Source organism: Diplodia corticola (genome assembly GCF_001883845.1).
Source record: "Diplodia corticola strain CBS 112549 chromosome Unknown scaffold23, whole genome shotgun sequence".
Classification (NCBI taxonomy): domain Eukaryota; kingdom Fungi; phylum Ascomycota; class Dothideomycetes; order Botryosphaeriales; family Botryosphaeriaceae; genus Diplodia; species Diplodia corticola.
Genome location: NW_017971502.1, coordinates 254603 through 280885, shown reverse-complemented (window position 1 = coordinate 280885; position 26283 = coordinate 254603). Strand labels below are relative to the sequence as shown.

The 26283-nt window shown below is 57.6% G+C and overlaps 10 protein-coding genes across 10 annotated transcripts; 6 read left to right on the top strand and 4 right to left on the bottom strand.

Annotated features, from left to right (window-relative positions):
* Nucleotides 1-1033: 1033 nt before the first annotated feature.
* Nucleotides 1034-2017, top strand: BKCO1_2300095 (uncharacterized protein; the record flags this gene model as incomplete). Its single annotated transcript, XM_020273049.1, has 2 exons — nucleotides 1034-1175; nucleotides 1284-2017. 2 exons carry the CDS (start codon nucleotides 1034-1036, stop codon nucleotides 2015-2017), a joined length of 876 nt encoding a protein of 291 aa, XP_020130600.1.
* A 1303-nt stretch (nucleotides 2018-3320) lies between these two features.
* BKCO1_2300094 (3-ketoacyl-acp reductase) lies at nucleotides 3321-4324 on the top strand (the record flags this gene model as incomplete). The annotated part of the gene is made up of 4 exons (XM_020273048.1): nucleotides 3321-3601; nucleotides 3742-3944; nucleotides 3996-4100; nucleotides 4155-4324. The coding sequence occupies 4 exons, from the start codon at nucleotides 3321-3323 to the stop codon at nucleotides 4322-4324; spliced, it is 759 nt and encodes a 252-aa protein (XP_020130601.1).
* Nucleotides 4325-4549: 225 nt separating this feature from the next.
* BKCO1_2300093 (conserved protein (fungal and plant) protein) lies at nucleotides 4550-5523 on the bottom strand (the record flags this gene model as incomplete). Its single annotated transcript, XM_020273047.1, has 2 exons — nucleotides 4550-5006; nucleotides 5066-5523. The coding sequence occupies 2 exons, from the start codon at nucleotides 5521-5523 to the stop codon at nucleotides 4550-4552; spliced, it is 915 nt and encodes a 304-aa protein (XP_020130602.1).
* A 401-nt stretch (nucleotides 5524-5924) lies between these two features.
* BKCO1_2300092 (uncharacterized protein) lies at nucleotides 5925-6969 on the top strand (the record flags this gene model as incomplete). Its single annotated transcript, XM_020273046.1, has 3 exons — nucleotides 5925-5961; nucleotides 6021-6454; nucleotides 6598-6969. 3 exons carry the CDS (start codon nucleotides 5925-5927, stop codon nucleotides 6967-6969), a joined length of 843 nt encoding a protein of 280 aa, XP_020130603.1.
* A 2568-nt stretch (nucleotides 6970-9537) lies between these two features.
* Nucleotides 9538-10217, top strand: BKCO1_2300091 (thioredoxin; the record flags this gene model as incomplete). The annotated part of the gene is made up of 2 exons (XM_020273045.1): nucleotides 9538-9764; nucleotides 9863-10217. 2 exons carry the CDS (start codon nucleotides 9538-9540, stop codon nucleotides 10215-10217), a joined length of 582 nt encoding a protein of 193 aa, XP_020130604.1.
* A 284-nt stretch (nucleotides 10218-10501) lies between these two features.
* Nucleotides 10502-10899, bottom strand: BKCO1_2300090 (uncharacterized protein; the record flags this gene model as incomplete). The annotated part of the gene is made up of 2 exons (XM_020273044.1): nucleotides 10502-10691; nucleotides 10850-10899. 2 exons carry the CDS (start codon nucleotides 10897-10899, stop codon nucleotides 10502-10504), a joined length of 240 nt encoding a protein of 79 aa, XP_020130605.1.
* A 1415-nt stretch (nucleotides 10900-12314) lies between these two features.
* On the top strand, nucleotides 12315-15709 carry BKCO1_2300089 (ph domain protein; the record flags this gene model as incomplete). The annotated part of the gene is made up of 6 exons (XM_020273042.1): nucleotides 12315-12362; nucleotides 12412-13401; nucleotides 13507-14373; nucleotides 14424-14771; nucleotides 14820-15071; nucleotides 15137-15709. 6 exons carry the CDS (start codon nucleotides 12315-12317, stop codon nucleotides 15707-15709), a joined length of 3078 nt encoding a protein of 1025 aa, XP_020130671.1.
* A 585-nt stretch (nucleotides 15710-16294) lies between these two features.
* BKCO1_2300088 (cysteine desulfurase) lies at nucleotides 16295-17686 on the bottom strand (the record flags this gene model as incomplete). Its single annotated transcript, XM_020273041.1, has 4 exons — nucleotides 16295-16915; nucleotides 16974-17326; nucleotides 17381-17514; nucleotides 17571-17686. The coding sequence occupies 4 exons, from the start codon at nucleotides 17684-17686 to the stop codon at nucleotides 16295-16297; spliced, it is 1224 nt and encodes a 407-aa protein (XP_020130670.1).
* Nucleotides 17687-18155: 469 nt separating this feature from the next.
* BKCO1_2300087 (gamma-tubulin complex component gcp6) lies at nucleotides 18156-21261 on the top strand (the record flags this gene model as incomplete). The annotated part of the gene is made up of 2 exons (XM_020273040.1): nucleotides 18156-18279; nucleotides 18329-21261. The coding sequence occupies 2 exons, from the start codon at nucleotides 18156-18158 to the stop codon at nucleotides 21259-21261; spliced, it is 3057 nt and encodes a 1018-aa protein (XP_020130665.1).
* Nucleotides 21262-23145: 1884 nt separating this feature from the next.
* BKCO1_2300086 (splicing factor 1) lies at nucleotides 23146-25380 on the bottom strand (the record flags this gene model as incomplete). The annotated part of the gene is made up of 3 exons (XM_020273039.1): nucleotides 23146-25062; nucleotides 25117-25190; nucleotides 25245-25380. 3 exons carry the CDS (start codon nucleotides 25378-25380, stop codon nucleotides 23146-23148), a joined length of 2127 nt encoding a protein of 708 aa, XP_020130664.1.
* Between the last annotated feature and the right edge of the window lie 903 nt (nucleotides 25381-26283).

Sequence of the window (26283 nt, the reverse complement as noted above, 5' to 3'; positions counted from 1 at the left end):
CACATACGATGTTTTTGATTTTGAATACATCCTCGGGCATCAATAAGTTATGATGGTTCTAGCCGACGTTGAAGACCTTCTACCTGCTATTGTCCTCAACTTCATCCACGCCTCAACTGTGATCCAGCGTCTCAAATCCTCAAGCATCGGTGTAGCAACCGAGAATGTTTTGGTTTTTATATTCATCTGGAGAGCCGATAAGATATACTTTTCAAAATAACCTTATTCCATGTTCAACCCAAGTGAAGCGAAGGAACTTCTTCGCTACAGAATCTACAGCATCCTACTACCCTCTGAAATATATCAAACATCCTCCTTCGTACTCACCAAAATGACATGAGTGACACTAAATCCTTTCAAGCACCTATATCCTCTAATTACGCGTGAGAAATTTGGGGACCAGGATGGATAGAACTGCGAGACCAGGCGTTCTTTAGTAAAGACGTGGCCGCGATAGGCCGGAAATGTGGCGAGAGATTTCACCGGTTGGAGACACACACAGGCGGTCTACGCTCGAAGAAGATGGCTGCAGGAGATTACCCGCAGCGACAGTTGGCTGGGGGCATATGCAGTGGCAGGCACTAATGCCGTGCAGCTGCTCTTTGGCTGCAGCTACATGCCGCCCAGATGCCTGCTGATTGACAAAATCTGCGGCTTCCATTGGCAGCTCTGATGCTGACAGCAGCCAGCAGTTGCGGGAGAAGCGCAAGCACGGAGAGAGAAGCAGCATGGCGATGTGTAGGGAGAGTTTGATGCTGCAGATCAACGACTAGCGTGTGGGGGATGGACGGGCGCTAGCAACAGAAGGCGGGGTAGCTGCTCAGGTGCTCAGGTGAGCTGCTTCCACCTTCCAGGCTGTCCCCAGACGGGCATCGGCTGGCCTGCTGCGCCGACAGGCCACAAAACCCCGCATCTTCTCTGGACAGCTGTTGTCTTCCTTTTCCTCACCCGAAGTTCTGCAGACGCCCGCAGAGTTCAGCATCCGTCACTCTTCGACCAATTCCCCCCAGTGCATCAGCCGTAAGCCGCCGAGATGAGTGCAATTGCCGAAACCAGTGGTGGGCCGACGCCTCCGATCCAGGTGCTCTACGCCCTCCACCCTGGTTTCGACACGTTGGACGTCGCCGGTCCCGTCGAGGTGCTCCACACGGCCAGGCACAACCCTAGCGACCCTGGTAGGTGCAAGCTGACGCCAATGAGGAAAACCGGGGACGGTCAAACCAAAAATCCCGCTACCTCCCTCGTCACGTGCGGTTGCTGACGTGGATATCGCTTTACTACAGCTGGCAAGGCCTTCAACGTCAAGTTCGTCTCGGCCACCGAGCACACCGTCTCCGAGCAGGGCGCCTCCTTCCGTGCGCACATGGACTTTGACGATGCCCACGAAGACCTGAACGACTTCGATGTGCTCATCATCCCCGGCGGCGGCACCGACAAGGTCCTCGACCAGAACGAGGAGCCCATGAAGCTCATCAAGGCCTTCGCCGAGCTGCAGAAGACGGACCTGACCAAGGAGCGCACGCTCATGTCAGTGTGCACGGGCTCGTTGCTTCTGGCACAGGCCGGCGTGCTGCAGGGGCTGTCGGCGACGACGCACCCCGACTACTACACAAAGTTTGAGCTCATCTGCCAGAAGGCGGCGCAGCAGGGCGACTACGAGCAGACAAACGTCATGGAGGAGCGGTACGTGGTCAACAACGCGCGCTTCGAGCTGGGCGAGAACGAGGACGAGAACCCCTTCATTCTCAGGAAGCGCCCGGACGGCCGGCGCAAGAGCATCGCGCGCAAGGGCAGCAATGCGTGGAAGGAGGGCCGCCGCCGCGAGAGCATCGTGCGCCGGTCGAGCTTGCGCCTTGGGGGCCTTCGCGTCATCACAAGCGGCGGCATTACCACGGGCTTGGACGCCAGCCTGTATCTCGTCGGCGCCATGGTGTCGCACGACTCGGCTGTTGAAGTCGCGCGCGTCATGCAGTACGAATGGAACAAGGGCGTGACGGTCGACGGCATTGACGTGTGATGGCTATGACGGTGGTGTAGCGAAGCCGCCGCGGGCGCGAGCCGGAAAAAGACGGGGGGCCAGGACGGAAACCTGGCAGTGGCGGCGGCGACGAGGCGGAAGGCCGGAACGGGCGCGTCAAGAGTGAGGCGCCTGATGGCATTCACGGACTTAGCATGATGAAGTGTAAGTTTAGCTTCAGGATGCTATGAGCAAATGGACAGGATGCAAACCAGTTTAGCTGCCGCTTTCCCCTGGCGGACCCCGCGTGGCGGCGGCGGGATGGATTCATGGAAGCAGTGGGCCGGCGGGCGCCAGGCTCCAAGGGGCACAGCCGCAGCCACTGACGGCAGGCTGTCGGCGCTGTCGGCGCTGTCCTCGCTGTCCTCCAGAGTCACGAAGAGTCACTGGGCGCCTGGCAGGCGCGCGTTGCTGAAACGGCAGGCGCGCGGTGGCCGGTGACTGGCTGGGCGCGAGGGCGCCGACTGTTTCTTGTTTCGCTGGCCGGGCCCTGCGTTGTCCCCCGCACTCGGGTGATCCCGATTTGCGGTGATCTTGCATCGGATTCGGCATACCGACCGTTGCGCGCGCCCCCACGTGCCCCCTTAGGCCAGCGCCTCGAGCCACAGCCCGTCTGCCACTCACGCCTCGCCCTCGGGGCTTGCACCGCCCGCCCTGAGCGCTGGCTGCCCCACCTGCTCATGCCATCCCACCACCGAATTGGTGCCAGCGCCCACCAAGCTGGCAGTGGGTCCGTTCCTCATCCGTACACGTCGTGTCAGCGGAGAGCGCCGTTCTAGACGCTCACGTCCGTGGGGACCAGCTCCACCGGTGAGGTCCGGATGCTGCCATCCCACTCGGTGTCTGTCCCTGCGTCGACTCTATGCGACGCAAGCGCTCTCGTGGATCCAACTGGCGCTGGGAAGGGGCCAAGTCCACACCCGTGTCGATGTCTCGTCCCGTTCGCGGGAGCGGCGCCGCTCGCACCGGCCCATGCCATGCTTGCCATAGCTCTCTAGCCAGCGCCTGTTCCCCTCCGCCTCGACTTGCTCGACAGTGATTCAGTCTTCCGTATAAATGGGGTGCTCGCAGCGCTCATGGTTAGCTCCAATTCTTTCTGCAGGTACAGACTTCAACTTGCGGTGAGCCCCAGACTCAGCACTACATCTCGCCCTCTCTTGCTCCTATCAACACACCTCGTTTTCCACCTCTCCACCTCCTCCGCCTATCTTTAGAAGCAGAGCTTCTCGCGACTCGTTGCGTATCTTCGACTGGATCAAGATCAGCACCAACCCTAAAGCACATCATCCCATCACCCGTCATCATGTCTTTTGCTCGTCTTGCTGGCAAGACTGCCGTCGTCACTGGCTCCACCATCGGTATCGGCCAGGCCGTTGCCTTTGCTCTCCACGCCGAGGGTGCCCAAGTCGTCTGCGCCGACCTGAACGAGAGGAGACAGGGCAGCGACGACACCGACGTGCCCACCCACGACCAAATCAACAACGCTGGCGGCAAGGCCATCTTCGTCCAGACCGACGTGACCAGAGCCGACAGCGTGAAAAAGCTGGTCAAAGAGGCGGTGAGCCACTTCGGCAGGATTGATATGTGAGTCTTCCATCTCTTTCCAGAACCCTTCCCGTATGAGGTGGCCGCTTTCACCGACTCGGACTCCCATTTCCCCTCCCTTGCCATGATGCTCGTCGTACTCGTCGTCGGAATGACCATGCTGACCATGTGATCGACAGCTTCATCAACAACGCTGGTGTCACCGGCCAGGACGGCAGTCTTGAGATCGCCGAGGATGCCTGGGACAGGAGTTTTGCTGTCAACGCCCGCGGCACTTCCCTTGGCTGCAAGTACGCCGGCGCCCAGATGAAGAAGCAAGACAAGCTCCCTAGCATGGACCGCGGCTGGATCATCAACATCGCTGGCGTCCAGACCGGATCAAGTAAGCACTGGCTAAATCGTGGAAACCCGGGCATGCACTTACTGTCTCTAGCGGGCGAGACTCCCTCGAAGCACTCCCTGGTCACCGACTTGACCGAAACCGTCTCCAACGAGCTCCGCAACCACGACATCCACGTGAACGCCATCTGCCCCGGCTGTAAGCACAACCCTCAACGAGCTCTGGTACGCAACACGGACTGACAGCGCATAGATACCAAGATGTCGATGCCGGAGAACTGGCAGGAGACCCAGGAGGCGCAGACAGCCCTTGCGAAGCTTCCGGAGGATGTCGCCAAGATGGTCATCCAGTTGGCCACCGAAGAGAGCGGCTGGATGGCCGGTAACTCGGTCTCGGTCGACGGTGGTAACTCCACCTTCTAAACCTCATGTGTCATGTCATGTTCATGTTTTATGTATAATCACCCTGTAACGATTTAATGACGATATAGAATGTAAATGATCTCTCCTGATATTTAGTGGAACATTTGAGTCGTGTCTAGTCGTACACATATGCACAGAAACATCCCCACTTACAACAGCAATCGTACATCGCGTTTGATACTCGCCTGCGCCAGCGCCGACGCCGTAACACCGGAATCACCAGCATTATTTTGTGGATTTCTTCGTGTCTTCTGGGTATGCCGTTGCCTTTTCGATCTCCCTCTTTTCCTCATGAAGCTCTTCTTTTGCCTTTATGGAGTTCTCGACCTGTTCAACCGCTCGTTCGATCTCGACCTCCATCTCCGGCAGATGGAATCGCTCAGCCAGCAGCTTGCCATTCCACCTTTGCAAAACCATAACGTCTTCGGTTTGATTGTTCGTTTGCCGCCTGACAAGCTCGGCGACCGCTTCGGCCTGCTCTTTCGAAGGCGGCGATGCATCGCGCGACAGTTGTCTGGTAGGGTGGATGAGGCCTGCAGCATACAGCTGGTCGAGTTCGTGGGACGGCTTTGGCTGGATGAGATTATTCTTGAGAAGGAACTCCAGGTGCTTCGAGCCGGACAGGGCCTTCCAGTGGGAGTATGCGCGGAAGACGAGGTAGAAGAAAGGGATGTTCGGTATTCTGTAGGGGGCGGGTCAGTTGGATTGATCCTTTGTGCTCGGCGTGCATGGTCCACGTACATTGGCACCAGGGCGAACGGTGCAGATATCGGCATTCCGACAATGCTCCACCATAGGCGTTTGCGATGCAACGACTGCCGCCCCTTCGCCAGTTGCTGCAGGATGGGCGACACGCGCTCTTGATCGAGGAACAGGCCCGGGAACTTGACCTCAACCACTTCGCTGCCAGCGAGCTCGGCCTCGCGGCGTCTCCCACTGAGCGCAGGTATCGTTTTGAGTCCCCATTCCTGGTATGGGATCCGGCGCAAGATGCGGTTGCCCTGGACAGTGACGGTCTTTTTCCAGCCGCCCTTGTACCACGCCACCTCGTTGGACATCTTCTCCCAGTCGGCCCATGTTTGGTTCGCCTTATTGGTGACTTTGTCGAGCACCGAAGGGTTCTCGCCGGCCGCAGCGGAGCGGCGCTCGCAGTAGATGAGAGCGCGGCGGGTGGAAATTGGCAGGAGGAATAACCGCATCGTGGCGGGCGGCGGCCGTTAGAGTTGGACGTGAAGCGGGCAGTGCCTGGTGGGGCAGCAGGAGGAGGATTGCTTTTTGCAGGCTCAGTTGATGCGCGGCGCGTTCTCGCTTGCCATGGCAGCTGTGCGGAAGCCTGAGGCGTTGCGGTTCGGCGGCGGTGTCGAAACGTCATGCATGGCCCCTGCGACAGGCAATCTCCCGGACGCGATCTGCACAGGCAACATCCTCCCAGCTCCGGCCACCAGCCGCCTGTAATTGGAGATCCTCAGCCTCCCCAAAGGCCGGTATTTTCTCACCCGCCGGCAGCTGGAGGCCCTTCCTCCAAAACGCTGCTCCAAACCACCACGTCGCTCGACTCGCCCTCGCGCCCGATCTCTCCACTCCGCCGGTCGCCCAAGTTATGGCCGCCGACCATGAGACGCCCCGGACGGTTCCTCGTAAGCCCCCGTGCATCTGCACCACGATCGCGCTCGCGTGCTCACCTTTACTTGCTCAGCTTGGGTGCGCTCTGCCCACAACGACTCCTCCGACGAGCTCCGCCTCGACACCCAGGTGACGCCGCTGTTGCTACCCAAGACGCCCCAGACCGTCCGTCCTGCCTCGCACAACTCGCATCCCTCTCCTCGCCCTGGCGCTGCCGCCGGCCGCCGTTTCGACCATGCTCGCGAAGCCGCCCCGCCGATTCCAAACGCCTCTCCGGTCGAGACAGCATCGCGCTGGCGTGCATTTGCTCTTGCCTCCAAATATCCCGACCCGCCCCAGTCGTCCGCTCACCGTGAGGTGGCCTCGCCGGAATGGATCCGTGACAACTTCAACGACCTGGACTCGCCGTGGGAGCCGGACGAGGCGATGGAGATGGATACGGAAAAGCAGCCTGGGTTCTGGTTGTTTAGCCATGCAAAGCGGAAGAGCCGTCTCCGCAAGTTCCATGTGAGACTTTCCCCGGGCCGAACTGCGACCCAAACACCCGCCATGTTTCGCATGTTTTCTCGCTTCGTCCCGTTTGGGACTTGTGTGACGCCGCCGTTACGTGACTGTCTTCCTTCGTGTTTCAGATTGTTGACAGTCCACAGCGTATTCTTATGCGGAATCCCTATATCCCGCTCGTCATTCGTCTTACCGTCCTCACCTTCTCCGCTGCAGCTCTGGGCATCTCAGGCCGTATCTTCCACCTCACCAACCGCAGTAGCTGTGACGCTGGTTCGTCAACCTATATGGCCATCATCGTTGACGTGATCGCTATTGTCTACCTTTGCTACATCACCTACGACGAGTATACAGCCCAGCCGCTTGGCTTGCGCAACCCCAAGTCCAAGTTGCGTCTTATATTCTTTGACCTGCTCTTTATTGTCTTCGATTCTGCAAATCTGAGTATTGTAAGATTACCCCGCATCCGTCTCGATTTCAACAGAATTAACGGATTGCCAAGGCTTTTCAATCTCTGACAGACTCAAGCTGGGCGTGTGTGGACAACAGCGAGCGCGACGACCCAGATTTCCAGTCATGCTTCCAATCTAGCGTGTGCAACCAGCAGAAAGCATTAACGGCTGTCTTACTACTAGCATTAGTGGCATGGCTGCTGACATTTTCCATCAGTACGCTCCGGATCGTGGAGCGGGTTACGCGCTGATGACGGCCGACCCTTGCATTTTAGTTTCCCTATATCTGTTTAATTGGTTCGTTATACCCCGGAATGCGAGACACCTTTCTTCTTCGTTTCCCTTCATTCTCCTGATCACCGTCTTCGGACCGACTGTGGTGAGGATGCGTTGTTGAGAGTGGGTACGACCAAGAAATGGCGGAGCGCTCGTGCACCAAGGAAATCGACAAAGCTCTGCATCGGCATACAAAGAGCAGCGGAACTTCCGGATATGTCTCGCCAATAATTTCCGGAAGATTTGACTGGAGGCCTCCATGCTTGAGTCGCGGTCCTTCCATATTCCCTTATTCGGCTAATCACAGGTTTGCTGCACAAGCGAACTGACATTATGTCGCCTTGTGACATCCATGCTCGGTTTGAAGGAAGACCACAAGCACTTGTCGACAACAAATAGGCAACTGTTATGTGCATCCTCCTCACAAACATTTGGACAGAGAACACATGCCTATGGATAGGAATAAGCATCCCTTCTGCGCGCCTAGTAAGCCGTGGTAGGTAGAAATAGGTGCGATGTCCGGTAGGTTCTTTTCGCTGGATATCTCCTTTGCTTCCCTTAGTCCTCCGGTTGCTCGTCTGGACTTGCTTTTCTATTTTTTCCTAGGCGAAGTTGAATCCTCGTACCTCGGTTTCTTCCCCTTCAGACCTTCGCCTCAACAACATGCCGATAACTCCTCACCGCCTGAGCTACTTACCTATACCCGATTTGGATCTTCCTGCTCACCACTATCACCCTGTTCTGAACCATCACCGCCATTGGGTCCGCACGCGCCGTCGCCTGATCCCATGCTTGGAGCATGCAAACTACCCCGAGGCCCTCCAGACACATCACCAGACCCCTTTGCGCTCTACTCGCACCCGGCAATTTATCGCCGTTCGCCGCCGCAACACGCCTTCTCGCTCGACGAGTCGTAGTTGCAACTGCAGTAGGCACTGGTTATGGCCATCCATCCGTATCTGCCGGTGCGTTCCTCGCAGCGAGCGGAGAGATCAGGAGACACGGCGGGAGGCGTTCCCTTATTCATACGCTGAGTATGGAAGCGTTGCAGACGATTTCAGCAGACAAAGGGGGAGGGGCGGCAACATGCATGTTCGCGCTAGGATGAGGCCGCTCTTGGGTTCACCTGATGTTCCGCCGTCCCCGCCGTCCCCGCCGTTGCCCTTTCGGTCACCACCACCAATGCCGCCGTTCCCGCCGTTGCCGCCTCCTCATATTTCTGCACTGCCATTACTGCCTCCCGATCCCCCTTACCAAAGAGCAACCCCAAGGGGAGTGGCCAGGGCAAGAAGGGGTTGTACTTGCCCTTCCCGCCGCGAAGACGAACCTGATCTCATCGACCAGCTCTGTGGCGGGGTTGACTCGCTTGCCCTCATCCATCGCGGCGGATCTGATGTGGCTGGTGGCATCGTGCCGCCTCCCAATTCGAGAATACCTTCGAGGATATCGACCGTTATCAGAGAACCAAGGCTAGAGGGAGATTTGAGGTCGAGATCGAGAAGGCCGTATTTCAGGAGCCAGGGACCGAGGTCTGGGCGTTTGGGGGACGATGGGGACAACGATGGCCGTGAGGGGCGGATCGACGCAGCTTTTGAGGGGTTGTTGGATACGGCGAGTGACGTTGCGAGGGGTGATGCGCCGCAGCCGTTTTCTGATTACAGTGTGCGTAGGGAATATGCGCCACTGGAAAGGGGCCGGCGGCGGAGAAGGCCGAGCGGGAGGAGAGGCAGCGGGATGGCTACGGTGGGAAGGGCAGAGGAGGTCCTGAAGGAGAGCAGTGATGTTGAGGCCTGGACCCCCGGTTTCTGGAGACAGAGGCCGTGGTAGTAGGTGGTTTAATAGAGGTTAGAAGCCCCAAAAGAAACCACCAAAGGTCCGTTGCTATGTAGTCAAGAGCGTAGTTGCTGTTTATGAGGAAGGATACGCATTATTTCGGAGTATAACGGTTATTTTTAGATCTCAACGTAAGTAGTTAATTATTCTTCCATTTTCAATAAATAGCGTTATATGATGGTAGCATCCGGCAAGAAGATAAACCTGTGAAGCAAATTTCGAACGCGTGTTCTGGTAGAGAGAGCGGGAGGGCCGTGGAGATCGTCGGCCCCGGCCCAAGAGTTTCGGTGCAGGGCTGAGGCGATGCGGCGCGGGCGAGAGCTCCGGCCAGCTTGCGCCTAGGTTCCCCCAACTTCCACCTCGTTTCCACCTTCGCGCAACAGCTGCCTAGACATCTACCAGCTGGAAGGATTCCGTTCACTGCGAGCTACTCTGCCAGACTAACACTCCCGCTTACCACTGACCGTCCGTCCTACTCCGCCGCCCGCTTTCTCGCCCTCTCTCGCGCCGCCCACCACCACTACCATGTCGAAGATCACACACATCAGCGGCACGCCGCAATGGAACAACATCCTCTCATCCAACACATACGTCGTGGCAGACTTCTATGCAGACTGGTGCGGACCGTGCAAGGCGATCGCGCCCGTCTTCGAGCAGCTGGCGCAGCAAGAGGCCAAGCCCGGCCGCCTGGCCTTCGTCAAGGTCGACGTTGACGCCCAGCAGGGCGTCGCCGGGAAGTACGGCGTATCTGCGTACGTTCCCTCCTCCCCGTTCCTTCCCTTCTTCTTCTTCTTCAAAGCAAAAAAATTGGGGCTGGCAAAGGCTGACAAGAGAGGATGGGATGTGTTAGTATGCCCACATTCCTCGTCTTCAAGAGCGGCTCCGTGACCGAGACCATCCGCGGCGCCAACCCGGCCGCGCTCCGCGCCGCCGTGACCAAAGCCGCGGCCGACGCCGCCAAAGGCCCCGGACGCACGAGCGCGGCTTTCCAGTCCAAGGGACACGTGCTGGGCGCCGGCGGCAGCGGCAGCGGCAGCGGCGCGAGGACGACGGGAGACTGGGCCTGGAACCTCACGCAACGGCGTGGCGGCTTGCTCGACACTGTGGTGAGGTTCTTCGCGCTGTACATCATCACGTTGTTTTCGTTCGATGCGTTCGCCGCGGCGAGGGAGAGCCCGTTCAATGTGAACAAGAAGAATCAGTAGAGGAGGTCTGAGAAAGAGGCATACAGGCTTGGGCTTCAGACATGTTTTGGCCGCGATCCTCTTTTTTTTCTTTTGCGTTTCGTGATGTGGGTCATAGTGACTCACTCTTCTTATACCAAGGCCAAGGTCTCTTCGAACTACCTTCACGGTGGGTGACGAAAGAAGTTGACTCACCTACATGGGTAACGGAATCATAAATCTAGATGTATTCGTATAATCTTAATTCCCGTATCCACATCTGGATATCTGCTTCAGCTACTGATAAAGAAAGGTCGGGGCATGTTTCATTCAATGGCTATTACGCACAAGCCCTCAGCCACTGTCTCATCCAAACGACTGTTTCCCTTCAACCAGTATGTGTCCTTCTGGATGAAGAGCACGTAAATGATGAGTTTGTAGTCGCCACTGATGCCTAGATGGCCGATGTGGTAGATGGACATATCCCAGAAGGTCTTGGCCAGGCGTGGCTTGTAGCTAGAGGTAGGAGGAGTAAAGTCATCTATATGGAACTGAGCGGCGTGGGTGAGTTGGTTGACATTGAAGATATTTGAAACAGTTCCCTGGAGAGCCTAGTAGGGTTGGATAGGATTAAATCGATGAGAGGTTTGTTCTTTTGTTTGCGGTGGGCTTACCTCCCAGTTGATGTCTCCGCTAGTGTAATGTGTCCGTTGGGTGGTAGCATTCACGTTGTGCCCCTCGCGCAGTTCGATGGTGAGCCTGGATGGACAGAAGAAGGCATGACTGGACAATAATGCGTTTGGATGATGAGCATGTAGCCAGTGGTATTTTCAAACGGTGATTCTCGTAAGGACTTTGTAAGTAGACAAGTAAATGGCATCACAAGAGCCTATATGAGTAAAAGCTCTTGGGCTGGCCGCGTCCCTGGAGACTATTGCGCACTGCATTGAATTTCAATTTAGTGGGCAAGTAGGAAGACCAGCATTGGTGTTTTCGAACTAGAGTAGCATTTTGTGATTGAGTCCCTCAAGTCACTGTTGCACAGTGAGTGAAGAAAGAAGGATATCTTCAGCTACTAAAGAAGAAAGCACATCTACGCTGATACACTTGCTTCAATTGCCCCACAAAAGGATCGCTGTACGTCAAATTCTTTCGTCACCCACTGTGGTGGATGACCCTTCGTGCTGCACAGATTGGCATATCTTGTGAACTGCTGTATGAAGAACCGATGCCAATGTACGGGTTTCTACACGGCAGAAAATGCTGCACCGGCTAGAGTCAGGTATACCTGATTTTTCTTTCCATAGCCGTTGGCACATCGAGATAAGCGATCTTAATATAATAATATTTTTCCCGCGGCAGCAAGGAGGGCCTTCCAACTAGAGCGGAGCCGAGTAGGCGGAGCAAGATCCTGCTCGTCTGGTTGGCCATTTTCCACGGTCATGCAGCAAAGGAGCAAGGGTTGTTTTCCAATCCGGCGTTCGGCGCAGGCGCCATGGCGCATTCGTCAAGGTGTTCCCCATGATCAGGCTCTCAGGCTCTCAGCTCTGACATCATGACTGGTCCATGCTTTGGAAGGTGTCTGTAGGGCAGCAATTGCATGAGAAATGGCAAGATGATTGCTGATACCGGCAGCACAGGGGCTCGAAAAGCGAGCTACATGGGTTCCGGCAAGGTTAATATCAGAAGTCACACTAGGCGGATGGCGGGTGGTGACTAGACGGCAGCAGGCAAGCCAGAGTTGGGAGGAAAGGCGGCTGGCGAGCGAGCGGGAAGGACCAGAGCGAAGAGTGGGACGATTCGAGGCGGCGCAGGCAGCGCAGGCAGCACAGGCCGCAGGCGGCTCTGGACGTGATGTGCGACAGGGGTCCAGCAGGGAATGGGGCGGGCTCTGGGCCCGTTAGCCACAGCTCGGCGCCGCCGCTGCCATCTACGACCACGGCACCTGCTGGCCAGCTGCGCGCAACTCCTCAACGCTTTGCTTAATGTATAATGCCCTTGACCACCATGTCGCCTGCCTGCTTTGACCTGTAGGGCGCCTTTCCCCCTTTCCTTGCGTCCGCAGCCCGCGACAAGCCCTACCACAGCCCTCCATCCCCGCTCACCAGCGCCTGTCTTACTGCCTCCTCGCCACAAGTTATGGACGCGGATGCGCTCGACCCCAATTCGTACACCGCGCAACGCCTAGTCCGTCCTGCCCGGCTTTCGCAACTCGCGACATGCTAACGCCTTGCAGCAACATGCTACCCCCGAGCATCTCTATCTCACCTCCCGCCGCTGCTTCATAGGCCCAATTCCCGAGGGATGGCTCAAGTCGCACCGCCGCGACTGGTACAAGCACCATCTGCACATTAACTACTCCTCGCGCGCTGCCACCTTCTCGACCGACCTCCGCGTCACCCACGACCGTCGCACCTCCGGCCTTGACGGGCCTCGATCCTCGAAACCGTTTCGCCCAAGCTTTCCACAGCCCGCCGACATTATTGAGGAAGAGCACCATGATCAGGCCACTGGAGATGAGGCTGCCGATCCCGCCGCATCCGTTGCCGTGCCGCGCGCGAGCGCTGCCGACGGCGAGATCGTGAACCAAGAGCTGGCAGGGCAGCACAGGAGGACGCAAACACGGACCAGTACCGCAAAAAGCCGCAAGGAGAAACAATGGAGGCCTTCCTACAAACGAGACAATACAGGCTCCTTTGTCACGGCCAGCGAAGAGCTGCGTCCACCTTCCAATTACGAGCCCTTTGCAACTTCCGTGGCCGAGAGCAGCCTGCAGGTCCCTTCTTCTCCACGTGGCGACGGCTCCACCTCCTCGCTGCTACCCAATGCTGGCAGCACCCCCATAGCACCGGTGCCAACGCAGCATGACGAGCCAAGTGATCCGCGGGAGGACAGTGGTCGTGGTTTGGTGAAGTTTGCAGTGCCCGAGGATTCAAAGCGTGCTGAGATCCAGGCGAAGGCACGAATGGCTCAGACTCATGTGCGCCGGAAAGGCCATCGTCTCCGAAAATCCCGGCTTCGTGACGGCCAGATAGTCAAAATGGACAAGATGCTGGTGCGCGTGGACACCACTTTCTCCGAAATCGGTGAAGAATTCGACGAGAATGAAGCCCACAAGGTTGAATCGCGTACCACTGAGAAATGGCGGGAGTACATGGTCGTGTGCCGTGACAATCACGAGGCCGATGAAGATTTCCCTTTCGTACTCCAGATGTACAAGTCACGCGTAGGTGTTTCCCTTGCTTTTTGCTCTGGCGTCTTGTCTTCCTTGCGAAGCACATCCAGACGATTTTTCATCACTTCTTCAACATTTTACTGACCTTCGAAACAGGTGATTGCGGCTGTTGAAGCATCGAAAAACAAGAAAAAAGCAAAGCACGAAGTGCGACTCGGCCCTAGGTACACCAAAGTCAATCTCTATTCATCACTCGACAAGACAGTCGTCATATGGACGCCGTGGCGGAAAGGGACCAAAATCTTCATCATGCGTCCGCATTCGGGATCTAGCGCTGCAGAGTGGTACACCTTCCTGAGAAACATCTTAGGATGGAACCGAGCTTCGGAGCTGCAAGTCAATGTGCCCGGTCTCGACGTGAGTCTCCGCCTGGAGAACCCGTTTCAAGAACTGGAATCATCCAAAGAGCTAGACGAAGCTGCGAAAGGGAATGCAGAAGCAATGGTGAAGGCGGTCCAACAAGAGCAGGCTGTCGCTAAAAACATCATGAACCGTGCCATCGACATGCTAATACAGACACCTGATTACACTGAAGTCGTCAAAGAATGGACCAAATCCGGACGGATGGGACTTGCCTGGAAGCGTTATGACCGCCTGGAATGGATCCATGGCCCTAACGAGAAGAAAATGTACGGTTCTATTGCCATGGCACGAACGCATGAGCTAGAGCTACGCCCCAAGGAACATTACCCCACAAAAGCAACGACCAAAAAGAACAATATTCTCGACGAGCCTGTGCCAGTGGAAGGATTCTTGATCAGGCTGACAAGCCAGAGGGGGCTGGATAAGAGGCTCGGCCGCATGTTTTTCAAGCGCCTTTATTTTTCGACGCACGACAATTATCTAGTATTCACCCGACCAGCTAAAGCCGTTCCACCACCGCCACCAAAGCTTCCGGGTTCTTTCAACTCGCGGATACCCTCATCGAGAGAGATTACCCAGGCAGCTCCCCTGATATACGCTGTAAGTGCTCCGTAATTTTGCTTCTTCAACGGGTTCTGACTTGGAAATAGGTAAATCCTTACCCTATCAAGGACGACCAAATAGAATGGCTTGCAGAGGGCAGTGAGAGCTCCTCAGCAGACATCCGTCACCGTGATCGAGATGCTGAGGATGAGGCTGAGAGGAAGACGAACCTGCTGCTGAAATGCGATGGGTACATCAACCTTTGCAACATCCAGAAGGTGCGCAAAGTACACCGCGGCGCATCTGCGGCTGATGAGAATATGGAAGAAGGCTCTGATGTCGATTTTGATCTTGATGTGGATGACACAAGGGAGGACGACGGTACTACTCACGAATTCGATGATGACAGGACGTTCGAGCTGGTCTTGAGAAATGGTCTCATCATCCGTCTACAAGTAAGCTTACGCCACCCTTAAGAATGTTGCGATCACTGACCGGCATAGGCTTTCGACAAAATGACAAAGAAGGAGTGGATGAACCGTCTTCGCCAGCTTGTCAAATACTGGAAGTACCGCACTGCAACCGATATTCAACTCTACAAGACGATCAGAAAGTACAACCTGGACCTGCTCAACATTGACGAAGAGGCGGAAGCAATCGTGGGCCAGTTCGCACGGAAATGGGAGGTCTTGCATGCCCACGCCAGCTCGGAATTGTACAACATGTGCGGCATATCCGCATGCCGTTCCATTCATGTAAACCACCGCTGCATCATCCTCTTGATCGATCAAGCTATTTTCTAACCATCATCATCACATAGATTTCCGGAATTCTGTTCCGCAAGCCCCGCCGGCACGGCACCTTCACGCGGTGCTCGGTCATCCTATCGGCGGGCACGCTCCTGATCTTCCAAGACTCCGTCCGCAAGTCGACGGGCAAGCAGCTGGCGCACATCCACCACGAGCACATCTCGACGCTCGACCTGCGCGACTGCTACCTGTACTCGGGCCTGCTGACGGAGAACGACCTGCTGTACCAGAACCGCACCTTCGACAACAACAAGCCGGGCCACACGGCGCTGCCGCGCATCTACCTCGAGGACGGCTGGACCAGCACCGACGAGGACTACATGACGTGCTTCGCGCTGTGGCACGGGCGCAAGAAGAGCTTGTTCCGGAGGGGCGGCGAGAGCGACAAGGACAAGGAGGTGCTGGAGAAGGAAGGCGGCCGGAGGAGCCGTTTCAAGCTCGTGAGTCAGCTCGGCGTGCCCGGCAACACCATGGTGTTCAAGGCGAGGAGTCGCGCCGAGAGGGACCATTGGGTGCTTGCGATCCAGACCGAGTGCGAGAGGTTGGCACAGGCAGAGGAGGTGAGGATCGTGGGGGAGATTTGAAGGGGTCAGTATCGTTGATTGTTGCGCGGGCGTCTGGGATTGCGGGTTCCGTGCTTGTGTCGTGTGTTTGACGGGTTCTGGATGGTAAATCTGATTGGAAGATAATTTTCTTTTTCTGATGGCTGGGGGGTTGGGACTTTCGTTTTTCATATTTTTTCTTCTTCCCCTTTTCCTTCTTTGTCCTCTTGAGATTCCCTTTGGCTTGGTCCTCTGCTTTTCGTCCGCCATGTCTATTTTTCCTATTCCTGTCGAAGTTCTCATTCTTCTTTTCTTCCTCCTTTGAGAATAGTAGTCTCAACAAGTAAATCCTAATTTCAATTTCGAACCCGCATTCAATACTATCAGCTGGAGGACTTGACAGCAGCGAATATGCTTGCGAATTTGTGAGAGAATACTTGAAGAAGCCAAAGCTTTATCATTTCTCGGAATGCTACCAAAAAAAAAGCCCACAACATGATCTTGTAAGCCATCCGAAAAAGGGAAGCAAGTCCTTGGGCTTGATCTTTGATTCATAGACAAGTTACATATGGCCATGATATATCATCCAATCTCTCGGGACCCCCAACATCTCCACCCAACGTTCATTCATGCCTTCGATCCGAAAATGACCTTATCAAACGTCTCGACGAACCCCTTGATCTCGTCCTCGGTGTTGTAATGCACCATGCTCACCCTCACCACGCCCTCGGGCCCCAGCTTGAGCACGTCGTCGCAGAGGCGCTTGCTGTAGAAGTGGCCCCAGCGGAAGCCGTAGTCGGACACGGCCTCGACGGCCTCGACGACCTCGCGCGCGCTTTTCCCCCTGACGCCGAAGCTGACGGTGGGCACGCGCTTGGACGGGTCCGGGTCGCGCTCGCCGTAGATGGTGATGGAGTCGCCCTTGGAGGCGAGGTAGTCGAGCAGGATGGCCTGGAGGGCCCGCTCGTGCGCGGCGATGGCGGATGAGGCGGCGGCGGCGGCGGTGGGGTCCGGGCCGCCGAGGTAGTCGAGGATCAGGGGCAGGGTTTGGGTTAGCTCGTAGTTGGAGGCGGCGAGGCCGAGCTTGTCGGTGAGGGTGGTGGTCGGGTTGAAGTAGTGCGAGAGGGGGGTGAGGGAGGACTGGGCGCTGCGGGACCCGAAGAGCATGCTGATGTGGGGGCCGTAGACCTTGTACCAGGAGAAACTGTAGAAGTCGACGCCGAGGGCTTTGACGTCGATGCGGCGGTGCTGGGGGGTGGTGTGGTTAGATTTGTAGGGGCGCAGGAGAACGGAGGGTTCGACTTACGGGAGCGTAGGCTACGCCATCGACGCAGAAGAGGGCGCCTGGAATGGTGTGGACGGTGTCGGCGAGGGAGCGGATGTCGTGGATGGTGCCGAGGATGTTGGACGCGTGGGTGCAGGTCACTAACTTCGTCTTGGGGGAAAGCAGTGGCTTGAGCGACTCCGGGGTGAGCTTTGGGTTGTTGGTGTGCGGGACGGTCCACCATTTGAGGGTGAGGTTCTTTTGTGCGGCGATGGCGACCCAGGAAGCAATGTTTGCTTCATGGTCCAAGTTTGAGACGACCAGCTCGTCGCCCGGGGAGAAGTTGAGGGCGATGGAGAGGTTGCGGAAAAGCTGAGTAGTGGAGGCGCCAATCACTGGACAAGAATCAGCATCAGGTGCATTGTCACGAGGTTTTCAGATGAGCGTACCAACTTCGTCATTCTCGGCGTTGATATATTGAGCTCCCGCCACGAGGCCGTCGCTAAAATGCTTGGTGGATGCAGTGCCGACGGGGTAGGAAGCACCGAGCTGGACGTTGTTGGTAGAAAGATAGTCGGAGACGCTGGAGAAGGGTCAGCGCTATAGATGAGGGCCTTTCTAGTATGTTTTTCTGCTCACGATTTGATGACATCGGCCAGGGCCTGACTGCCGCCGGCATTGTCGAAGAAGACCTGCTTCTGGCTCAGAGCCGGGAACTTGGAGCGCGCATTGGCAATGTCGAAGGTGGACGGCATGATGGAGAGTGATGGCGTGGGAGAGATGGGTCGGCACCAGCAGAAGAAGGTGGTGCATCCCACCTTCCGTATCCACCCAAGTGCGGGGCAGTCGGACAAAGAATGGGATGCCCGGGATGCCCCCAGGATGCCCCCCAGTCACCAGCCGACGTTTTACTGCGTATGCACGTCGCACTGAGGCCAGGCCGTCGACTTGAACCCACCATGTCCACGTTGCAGAGCCAATCTGACAGCTGGCGCTAAGCACTCTTGGGATTGCTATCTGCGGAACAGCCAGTCGACGGAACAAGCCCAGACAACCTTGCAAGAGAAAGACACGAGCATTTTCCGAGACCTGTCTGCGATGGACGAGACTTCACGAGATGGACCGCGCCCGTCCTACCCGGCGCGCGGCCCAAGCGCGGCCTGCGCGCGATGATCCGGACAAGCGACGCGTCCCCCAGCACGCCGCCATCGCAACCATGGCATCATGGACATAAATATCGAAGAGCATACCGATGCCTTCTCTGTCCGCCGTCTCTGGCGCCCTTCGCGCTTCACCCTGCCCGACCTGCAACCAGACGCGACCCTCTTTCCTGAGCTGGAGCTCGACGGTGAGTCCAACCAGCCCGACGCCTTTGCGACTGACCTGACGCGCCAAAGTCAACGCCATAAAAATCGACAACCCCTACGCCCCCACAAAGAGCCTCGAGCACGACCTGCGCCTTCCCGATCTCGATACCTTCCAGTATGGCCCTCTCGACGACCTCGACTCGGTCCAGGAGTCCACCGAATCCGCCGCTCCTGCTCAACACCTGCCTCAACCCGAAGCTCCCGACGACCAGATTTGGGAAGATGCCGCCGCTCTGGCGCCCGCCAGGGACGATGTGAGGTTCCACACTTGGGAGGCGTTTGAGAAGCCTGACTTTCAAGAGCCCATGCATGCCTACATCGCTGAGGCTGGCCCAGAGGCTTTCGACGCCGCGCTGCTCAGGATGCAAGAGGCCGACCCCTCCAAGGAAGCAGGCAGGATCGTTAGGTCGGACATACTTCTGGGTTCGCTCTTCAATCTCGGTCTTGGCCGTTCTTCGGTGCTGTTCAGGTACGAGCAAACGCAGCATGCCTTCGCCCAGGCCATTCACGACCAGAGAATGTCTGGCTTCTCACTGGTTTCTGCCCAGAACCTGATCCGCGACTTCCTGCGCGGTGGCTCTGCTTTCAAAAGCCTTCGCGAATTCGCCGATCGAACCCGTGGAGCTCAAAATACGTTTCCGTCCAAGGTGGCTCTGGCCACTGCAATCGAAACCATCCTGTCTACAATGGAGAACCACCTCGGCAGTCAGAGGAATGCCGTATCGAGCTTGTTGCAGCTTGAGCAGCTGTTTCGTCGGTCTCACCAAATACTACTGAAGGTCCAAGCCGTTACCGACGAGGTGAAACCGCTATCCACGAACGAGGATTTGATCACCTTGTTGTACACGCACGTTCACGACATGGAACAAGACGATACTTGGTTGAGGTCCGTCTTTCTGGACATCCTCAAGAGCGTCAGCAATCCTTGGCTCGAATTTGCTGCTGAATGGGCTGGGCTTCGCCGCGGCTTCAAAACCGGTTTCACCAAAGGAGACGTTAAGCACACATTTGTTGGCGTAGAAGAGACATCGGAGGATCAAAATGAGCCTCGTCCACCACCGGAGCATTTTTACAGATCTGAGAATATGCCAACATTCATCCCCGACGAGGACGGCCGGACTCTATTCGAGACTGGGAAGAGCTTACGCTTCCTCGAAGTCCATCATCCAAGCCATCCTTTGTGCGCTCCTCACAAGGTTGGCCTACACGCCCCGCCTCTCGACTGGAAGTTCGGTTGGGAAGATATGGAGAGCATTGCCGCCAAAGCCAAGAATTACGAGAGGAGTTTGGCCGAAGCTATTAGAAAATACAAGCCTACTTCAACAGACCATGAGCAGTTCGCTAGGAGGTCTTCGGATGATGGTACGGACACCAGGCCAGTCATGGAGCCAGCAAATTATGAGCGCGAAATCCTCGACACGATTGACGTTTTCGACCAGGACCCTGCTCATGAGGAGAGTGCGTCAGCAACTACTCTGCATTCGCTAGTTCTTTCATCCATATCCCCACAGAGCCACCCGGATAAAGGCGTCTATACGTTCGCTCCGCCGATAGCGCTGACTCCAACTCTTTCTCTGACTCCATTGTTTCGTGCACAAGCTCGTCTAGTCAACGCAACAACACTTAGGCTGTTCTTTCGATCACACAACTTACGTCTCCATCTTTCTTTGCAGCGGCAGTATCAGCTCCTAGGTGATGGTATGTTCATGTACCGGCTGACTTCGGCATTACTCAGTCCGGAACTTGAGACTGCAGAGAGAAGACGAGGAACCGTGCGAACCGGAGCTCCCATGGGAATAAAGCTGGGGTCACGGTCAACATGGCCACCGGCCAGCTCTGAGCTGCGACTCGCGCTCATGGGCATCCTGAGCGAAAGCTATCACTCATCAAGGCTATACCGCTCTGCGAAGAACCACGCTTCCTACAAGAAGCAGGAAAAGCGTCTCAGAGAGACTCCCGATCTCCCGGGCAACCTCAGCTTCTCGATCCGCGTCCTCTCCAACGACGAGATCGAGAAGTGCATGGACCCGAACTCGCTGTACGCGCTCGACTTCCTGCGACTGCAATACACGCCGCCGCCGCCGCTGAACCTCGTCATGACCGCGTCGGCGCTGGACAAGTACGACAGCTGCTTCCGGCTCCTGCTCCGCATCGTGCGCATGCTCTTCGTCGTCAACCACCAGCTCCCGCGCGAGGGCGGCGTCGCCGGCGTGTGGGAGAGCAGGTGCTTCCGCAACGAGGCGCACCACTTCGTCAGCGCCGTGTCGGCCTACTTCTTCGACTCGGGCATCGGCGAGACGTGGCAGGCGTTCGAGGCGGGCCTGGACGGGCTCGAGCGGCGGATGCGCACAGAGGATGAGTGTGGTGACGGCGATGACGAGGTCGGTGGGACTGACGGCGACTCGTCCTTCGGCAGGCTGGTGGTGGAAGGGCTGGAAAGCGTGCGCGCGGCCCACGAGGAGTGCCTCGATCGCGTCATGTTCGCGCTCCTGCTGAGGCGTCGTCAGCAGCAGGTCATGCGCCTGTTGGAGGAGATCTTCGAGACGATCCTCGCGTTTGCGAAGCGCGCGAGCGGCAGCAGCAGCAGCAATGGCGGCGCGTACAGCAGTGGCGGTGCTGCTGGTGCCGCGGCTTCGGGCCCGGCCGGCGGCAGACAGGGCGGCGGCGGCCAACAGCTTACGGCCGTCGCCGTTTCCGCCGAGGAGGCGCGCGAGGTGAGGGAGATGCACATGCTGTTTAGGAGCAAGGTCAACGTCTTCATGACCGTCTGTCGCGGGTTGACGGGGAAGCGTGGATCGAGAAGGGCTGCTGCCGCCGGCCGCGGTGCTGGTGTTGGCCTTCTCCTCGGTGGTGATGGGCGTGACGTGGTGGTAGAGGAAGAGAACACGATCGATAGGCTGTTGTTGAAGCTTGAGATGAATGGGTACTATGGTGCCCCGGTCACCACGGATTTGGGGTCTTGATTGGGTGGGGGGAGTTGGATGTGAGGCCACTCGAGTCTGATGGTGGGGCTTCTACTACGTATGCTTGCTGCATCCTCTTCGAGGAATGGGGTCTGTGTGGGGAGGGGGAAAGAGAGAGAGAGGAGGGGTTGGAGGAGGCTGTGCATGGCTTCACGGAAAGGAAAGTTGAACCGGGAGAGCGTGCGTGTATGTGCGGCGCTCTGGTGGCGGATATCCAAGGAAACAGTTTCAGGCAAGGGAGCTGGATTGCGCGTTCACACATAAAACAAAGCCTGATACTTTTGCTCCACGTCCTCTCTCTAGACCAATACTCGCGCTGTGTCATGTCGTCGAATAAAAAAAACCCCCCCGCCGCTACATCAACCAACCATTCGCGAAGATCGACCAAGAACCTTGAAAGTTCCTCGACTAGGGCTGTCGTTGCTGGCTAGCTCCATCGACCCCCCACCCCTGCAAGCTTTTGCCAATAATCGGCAAACGTGACGACTGTCAATATTTCCCTCTCTCTCCCTCCCTCTCAGCCTCGGAGGTAAGCGTCAATCAAAAACCCCGAGGGTGTCAACTATACCGCTCCGAGGCGGCCTATGCCGCCAATGCCCAAGGTATAAGCGCCATCGGGGATGATAAAAAACGTTAAACCCAGCCGGGGAATTGCTTGCGAAACAAAAAAAAGCCATCTACTTTCAGCTTCCTGTCCGCCGGCCGGCAGGCAGGGCACGAGTTCTAGAAGGTCTGCGCTCTGCTCATGACGCGGTCACGGCCACGTCAAAAGCCCTCAAGCCATGCCACGTACGTACGTGGCGGGAAGGATGGGGGAGGCTTAGCTCCTCTAGGTGTACTTTCTCATCTCTCCTCCTCTCTCTCTCTCTCTTTCTCTCTCTTCCGACGAAGCCGCATGCGCTTGCAAAGGGGGGAGAGGGGGGAGTTTGCATTAATTATCGCGAGAGGCTGGGGATTCCTGGGTTGGCCGATTGCGGGTTAGGTGCGGTCCCGGGATTTTGGGAATGATGATGGGCGGCGGGGCGCAGCAGCTGCTTGTGTCTCCTTGTTCTGGAAGGGATCGTTGGTCGTTGAGCTTGTTTCCCCGTTTCGGAGAGAGAGAGATCGCGATTGGGGCTTGGAGGACGGCCAGGCGTTGGTGTACTGGGAAGTCAAGAGCAGGGAGAGCACAAGCTAGGCGTAGGAAGGGAAAGCAGTTGTGCCTGATAATAAACTGGCCGCTAGACAGATGCGTTCATGGTGCACATGTAATGTTCTCTCATGATATTATTAACTGGTCACCTCACGTGCCGAGACGTGTGTGTAGGTGCCATGGTCTGTATCTTACTGGACGTGCCATTTGCTACTCGCTGCTACTGCAAGATTACGACAAATGACTGGAGAGCAAAAGCCATAGCCGTGCCATCGGTCGCGCTTGCATTTGCGCGTGGTCTGTGGCTGAGGAGCTTTTTGTGGAATTGTTGCTCTTTGAAACGAGGCTTACGCGGCCTACTAAAGTCCACTCCGAATAACGCCATACCCAAACTCATGGAACTCCGTGAAAATCCCGTAACGTTTAAATCCATCTCCAAAACATACAAACGTACTTACCTATGCCGATCATGCGCATGCTTGCGAGTGAAGAGTAAAAATGAAAAGTAGACTATTTTGTGCATGAAATCAAGTCGTCAATTGGTTTCGTGATCTGCACAGTCGCTTCTGATGCGGCTCATGTCCGGCTCTTGGTCGTCTCCTCTCTTTTCGCCATGATGCTAGTGTGCCTCCCCGTCTTGAAACGTGAATGGGAATGAAGTTAAGAATATTCAAGAAACGGCCCATGTCAGATGAAACAGCCCCTGAGCGCCTCTAGCCTTGGCGCCACATTGGGTTGATGCAATAAGGGGCTTAGTTCTTCCTGTCGCGGTCCAGACCGGCAGACTCGACAATGTCAGACTCCATGGGCTCCACAGGCTCCCTCATAGTGTCGAAGCTGGGGCGCGGAGAGACGTCCGGAATGCTGCTCTCAGGAGTGAAGACGGTAGTGACGGAAGGGGTGTACTCGCGGAAACCATCGACAACAATGTCGCTGCCATCAGCGTCTTCTTCATACGCCGGAGGAGCGTCATCCGTGTCCACGCTACCTAGATCAGATTTGTACGAAGGAAGGCTACTCGTACGAGACATGTTGTGCGGCGGGGGCGGAGTGTACATTCCGTGAGCCACGTGATGGGGTTGGGGGAGCGGCTCCATGGGAGGTCCCGGGTAGGCGTGCATCTGAGGGTGAGTGTGCACGTGGTTGTGGGCATGAGCATTGACACAAGGACAAGTCGACGGTCCGGGGGAAGCCGGAGAAGCCCTTCCTTGCTCAGCCTGGACAATGTCGTGGGCAAGCTCATGAGCAGTCCGCAGGTGTTTGATTTCTTCCTGCATGGCCTCCTCGAGTCTGTCCTCCTGGTCCAGAATCAGGGCCCTCTTTTCTTCGTAATCGGCCCTACGGTCCCAGTCGTCGTCGCTTCCGTTCCACCATTGCTTCCAGGCGTGGCGGCGAGCAAGGCGACGGTATTGTCTGGCAGTGCGACGCTCCTCGCGAGTGGCACGACGTTCGGTGCGCTGACGCAGGGTGCAACAGTTGCGACGGATGAAGCCGAAAACGCAGGCCAGTCCAGTCAAAGAGGCGAAAGCCATCAGAACGCCGTGGACAGGGCGAGGTCCGCCATGATGGTGATGATGCCCATGGGGCGGGGGCGGAGGGGGAGGGGGTGGTCCGCGGCCGCCTGGACCATCGAAACCAGGCGGCGGGGGCGGCGGGGGCGGCGGGGGACCACCGTGGCCGTGCGGGCCACCAAAAGGCGGCGGAGGCGGCGGAGGCGGCCCATAGCCTCCTGGACCACCGAAAGGAGGGGGAGGCGGCGGAGGAGGAGGGGGTGGTCCATAGCCTCCCGGTCCATCAAAAGGAGGCGGCGGGGGCGGTCCAGGCTGGTGATGGTCGAATTTCATGGCGTGGGGTCCGGGGTGGTGAGGCGGCCCGTCAATGTCGGCGAAAGCCTGTTCGGGATGGCCGTGGTAGGGGAAAGGCGGGCGGTCCATATCGTCGTCGTGGGGGTAGTGCGGACCTGGACTCAGGTGGATGTAGATGATGCGTACAGCACCGTGAGCCTTGTGGAGGAAGGCGCCGAAGACGCAGGAAAGATTGTTGCAGGTCTTCAACTCGTCCTTTAGCGAGTGTGCATGGTCTCTCATGTGCTGTTGGATGACTGCCTTCTGCAGGCGGATACGCTCCTGTATCTGCTTCTCCTCGGCCTCGAGCTGACGCAGCGTCTCAATCTCGTCCTCGATGGAAGCGCTCTGGCGGAAGAAACCCTCGGGCAGGTCTGCGAAGTCGACAGAGACGAGGCGGAGGTCGGCGGGCGGGTCGCGCCAGTCCTGGCCGCCAAGGGCGTCCGGGAGAGAGACGGGGTTAGTGGCAAGCCTGAGGAGCTCGACCTTGCGAGCAGTCTGTTTGAAGGAGACGGAGAAACCGGCAGGGGAGCGGACGCCCTTGTCGTCGACCTTCTGGATGTTGACGGTCAAGAGTTGAGCAACATCGTCTCCGTACTCGCTGGCGTCGGATTCGGAAAGAGACTCGAACAGACAGGCGGTCTCCCAGGACAGGTCGAGGTCGTGGTCGGGCTCATGGTCGGCAGTGGCCTTGTTGGAACTCGAGATGGTGCCGTTGCCTTGGGCGCGGATGCCATTCCACTCCTGGTTCAGCTGGTGGCCGTTCAGGGTGATGTTTGCCTCGCCGCACGGCTGGGCAGAGGGGAAGACTTGGAAGTCGAAAACCTGAGGCACAGAGTCAGCATGGGCGACGGCGTGGTTTAAGACAGCGCAGCATACGAGAGATTCGTCATCGGCGACGCCAAGACAGCCTTGGCAGGGTACGCTGAAGGTTGCCTGCGCGTTCTGAGCGTCTGGCGATCATCAGCAAGCGACATGGTGGAGGTGAGGGCAACACGAGGGCATACCGAGCTCGAGCACCACGGGCTTCACGTCATCCGGGGCCTGGGAGCGGGCGAGGGCGCGGTGGGCGGGCGGCGGGAGGGCGGCGGCTGCGGCGAGGGCCGGCAGCAGGGCGAGGGCGTGCCTGAACGAAGCGCGCATGGCGGAGGGAGGCTGTCCCCGCGCAGAGTCGAGTGGTAGCCGGCACGGGGAAGGTGTAGCAAAACGTCAACTGGAACCAACACACGAACAGTAGCACAGCGACAGGCCGGAGTAGTGGAGCTGAGGAGCGGACAGTCGAGCAACAGGCAGCAGGATTGCACGGGGTAGGGCTGTGACTTTTAACGCCAGATGCCGCGTCAGCCTCGGGGGGCGAGGCGCTGTTGCAAGAGGCCCTTCGCGCTCGGGCCACTGTACACTGGCGCTGCCGGCCACACGATGCGCCCGGTCGCGCCTGCTCGAGCCCGAGCCACGCGTGTTGCGCTCGACACTCTTGTTCCGGCGTCGCGCGACCTGCGCCGCCGTGCTGCAGCCCGCAGGTCGGAGCTGCGCCGCGAGCCCGCGCAGGAGAGCCTGCTGCCAGGGGATCGCCGCTGAGTGGGTGCGCGCGCCCCCGAGAGCACGCCCGAGAGCGCGCCCTGGCCCCCAGCGCACGTGAGAACCTTGTCGATGCTGACAGTGACATCCATTCCTCGCCCGTGCCGGCAGCCCCGGCAGATGCTCGCTGCCGCTACTGCCACACTAGTAGGTAGTACTAGTAGCACCGGCCACCGGAGCCTTCGTCGGCCCGCAGCGCTCCTAGCAGCAGGTCGTCGCCCGCCAAGCCTCGAGCTGTGACGCGGGCGCGCTGCTTGTGCCCTTGCGTATAGCCATTCACCACCACCGCCATCCAACGCACCCCAGCGCGCGCGCTAATCTGCGAACCGTCTCCCTGCACCCCGCTGTCCCAGCTGCCGCCGCGCACTTCGAACCGCTCCTGAAACGCCCCTCCGCACCCCGCCAGCCCACCCTCCGCAATGGTGAGCCAACCCCCGCAGCTGCCACCGCCGAGCTTGCTATTGAATG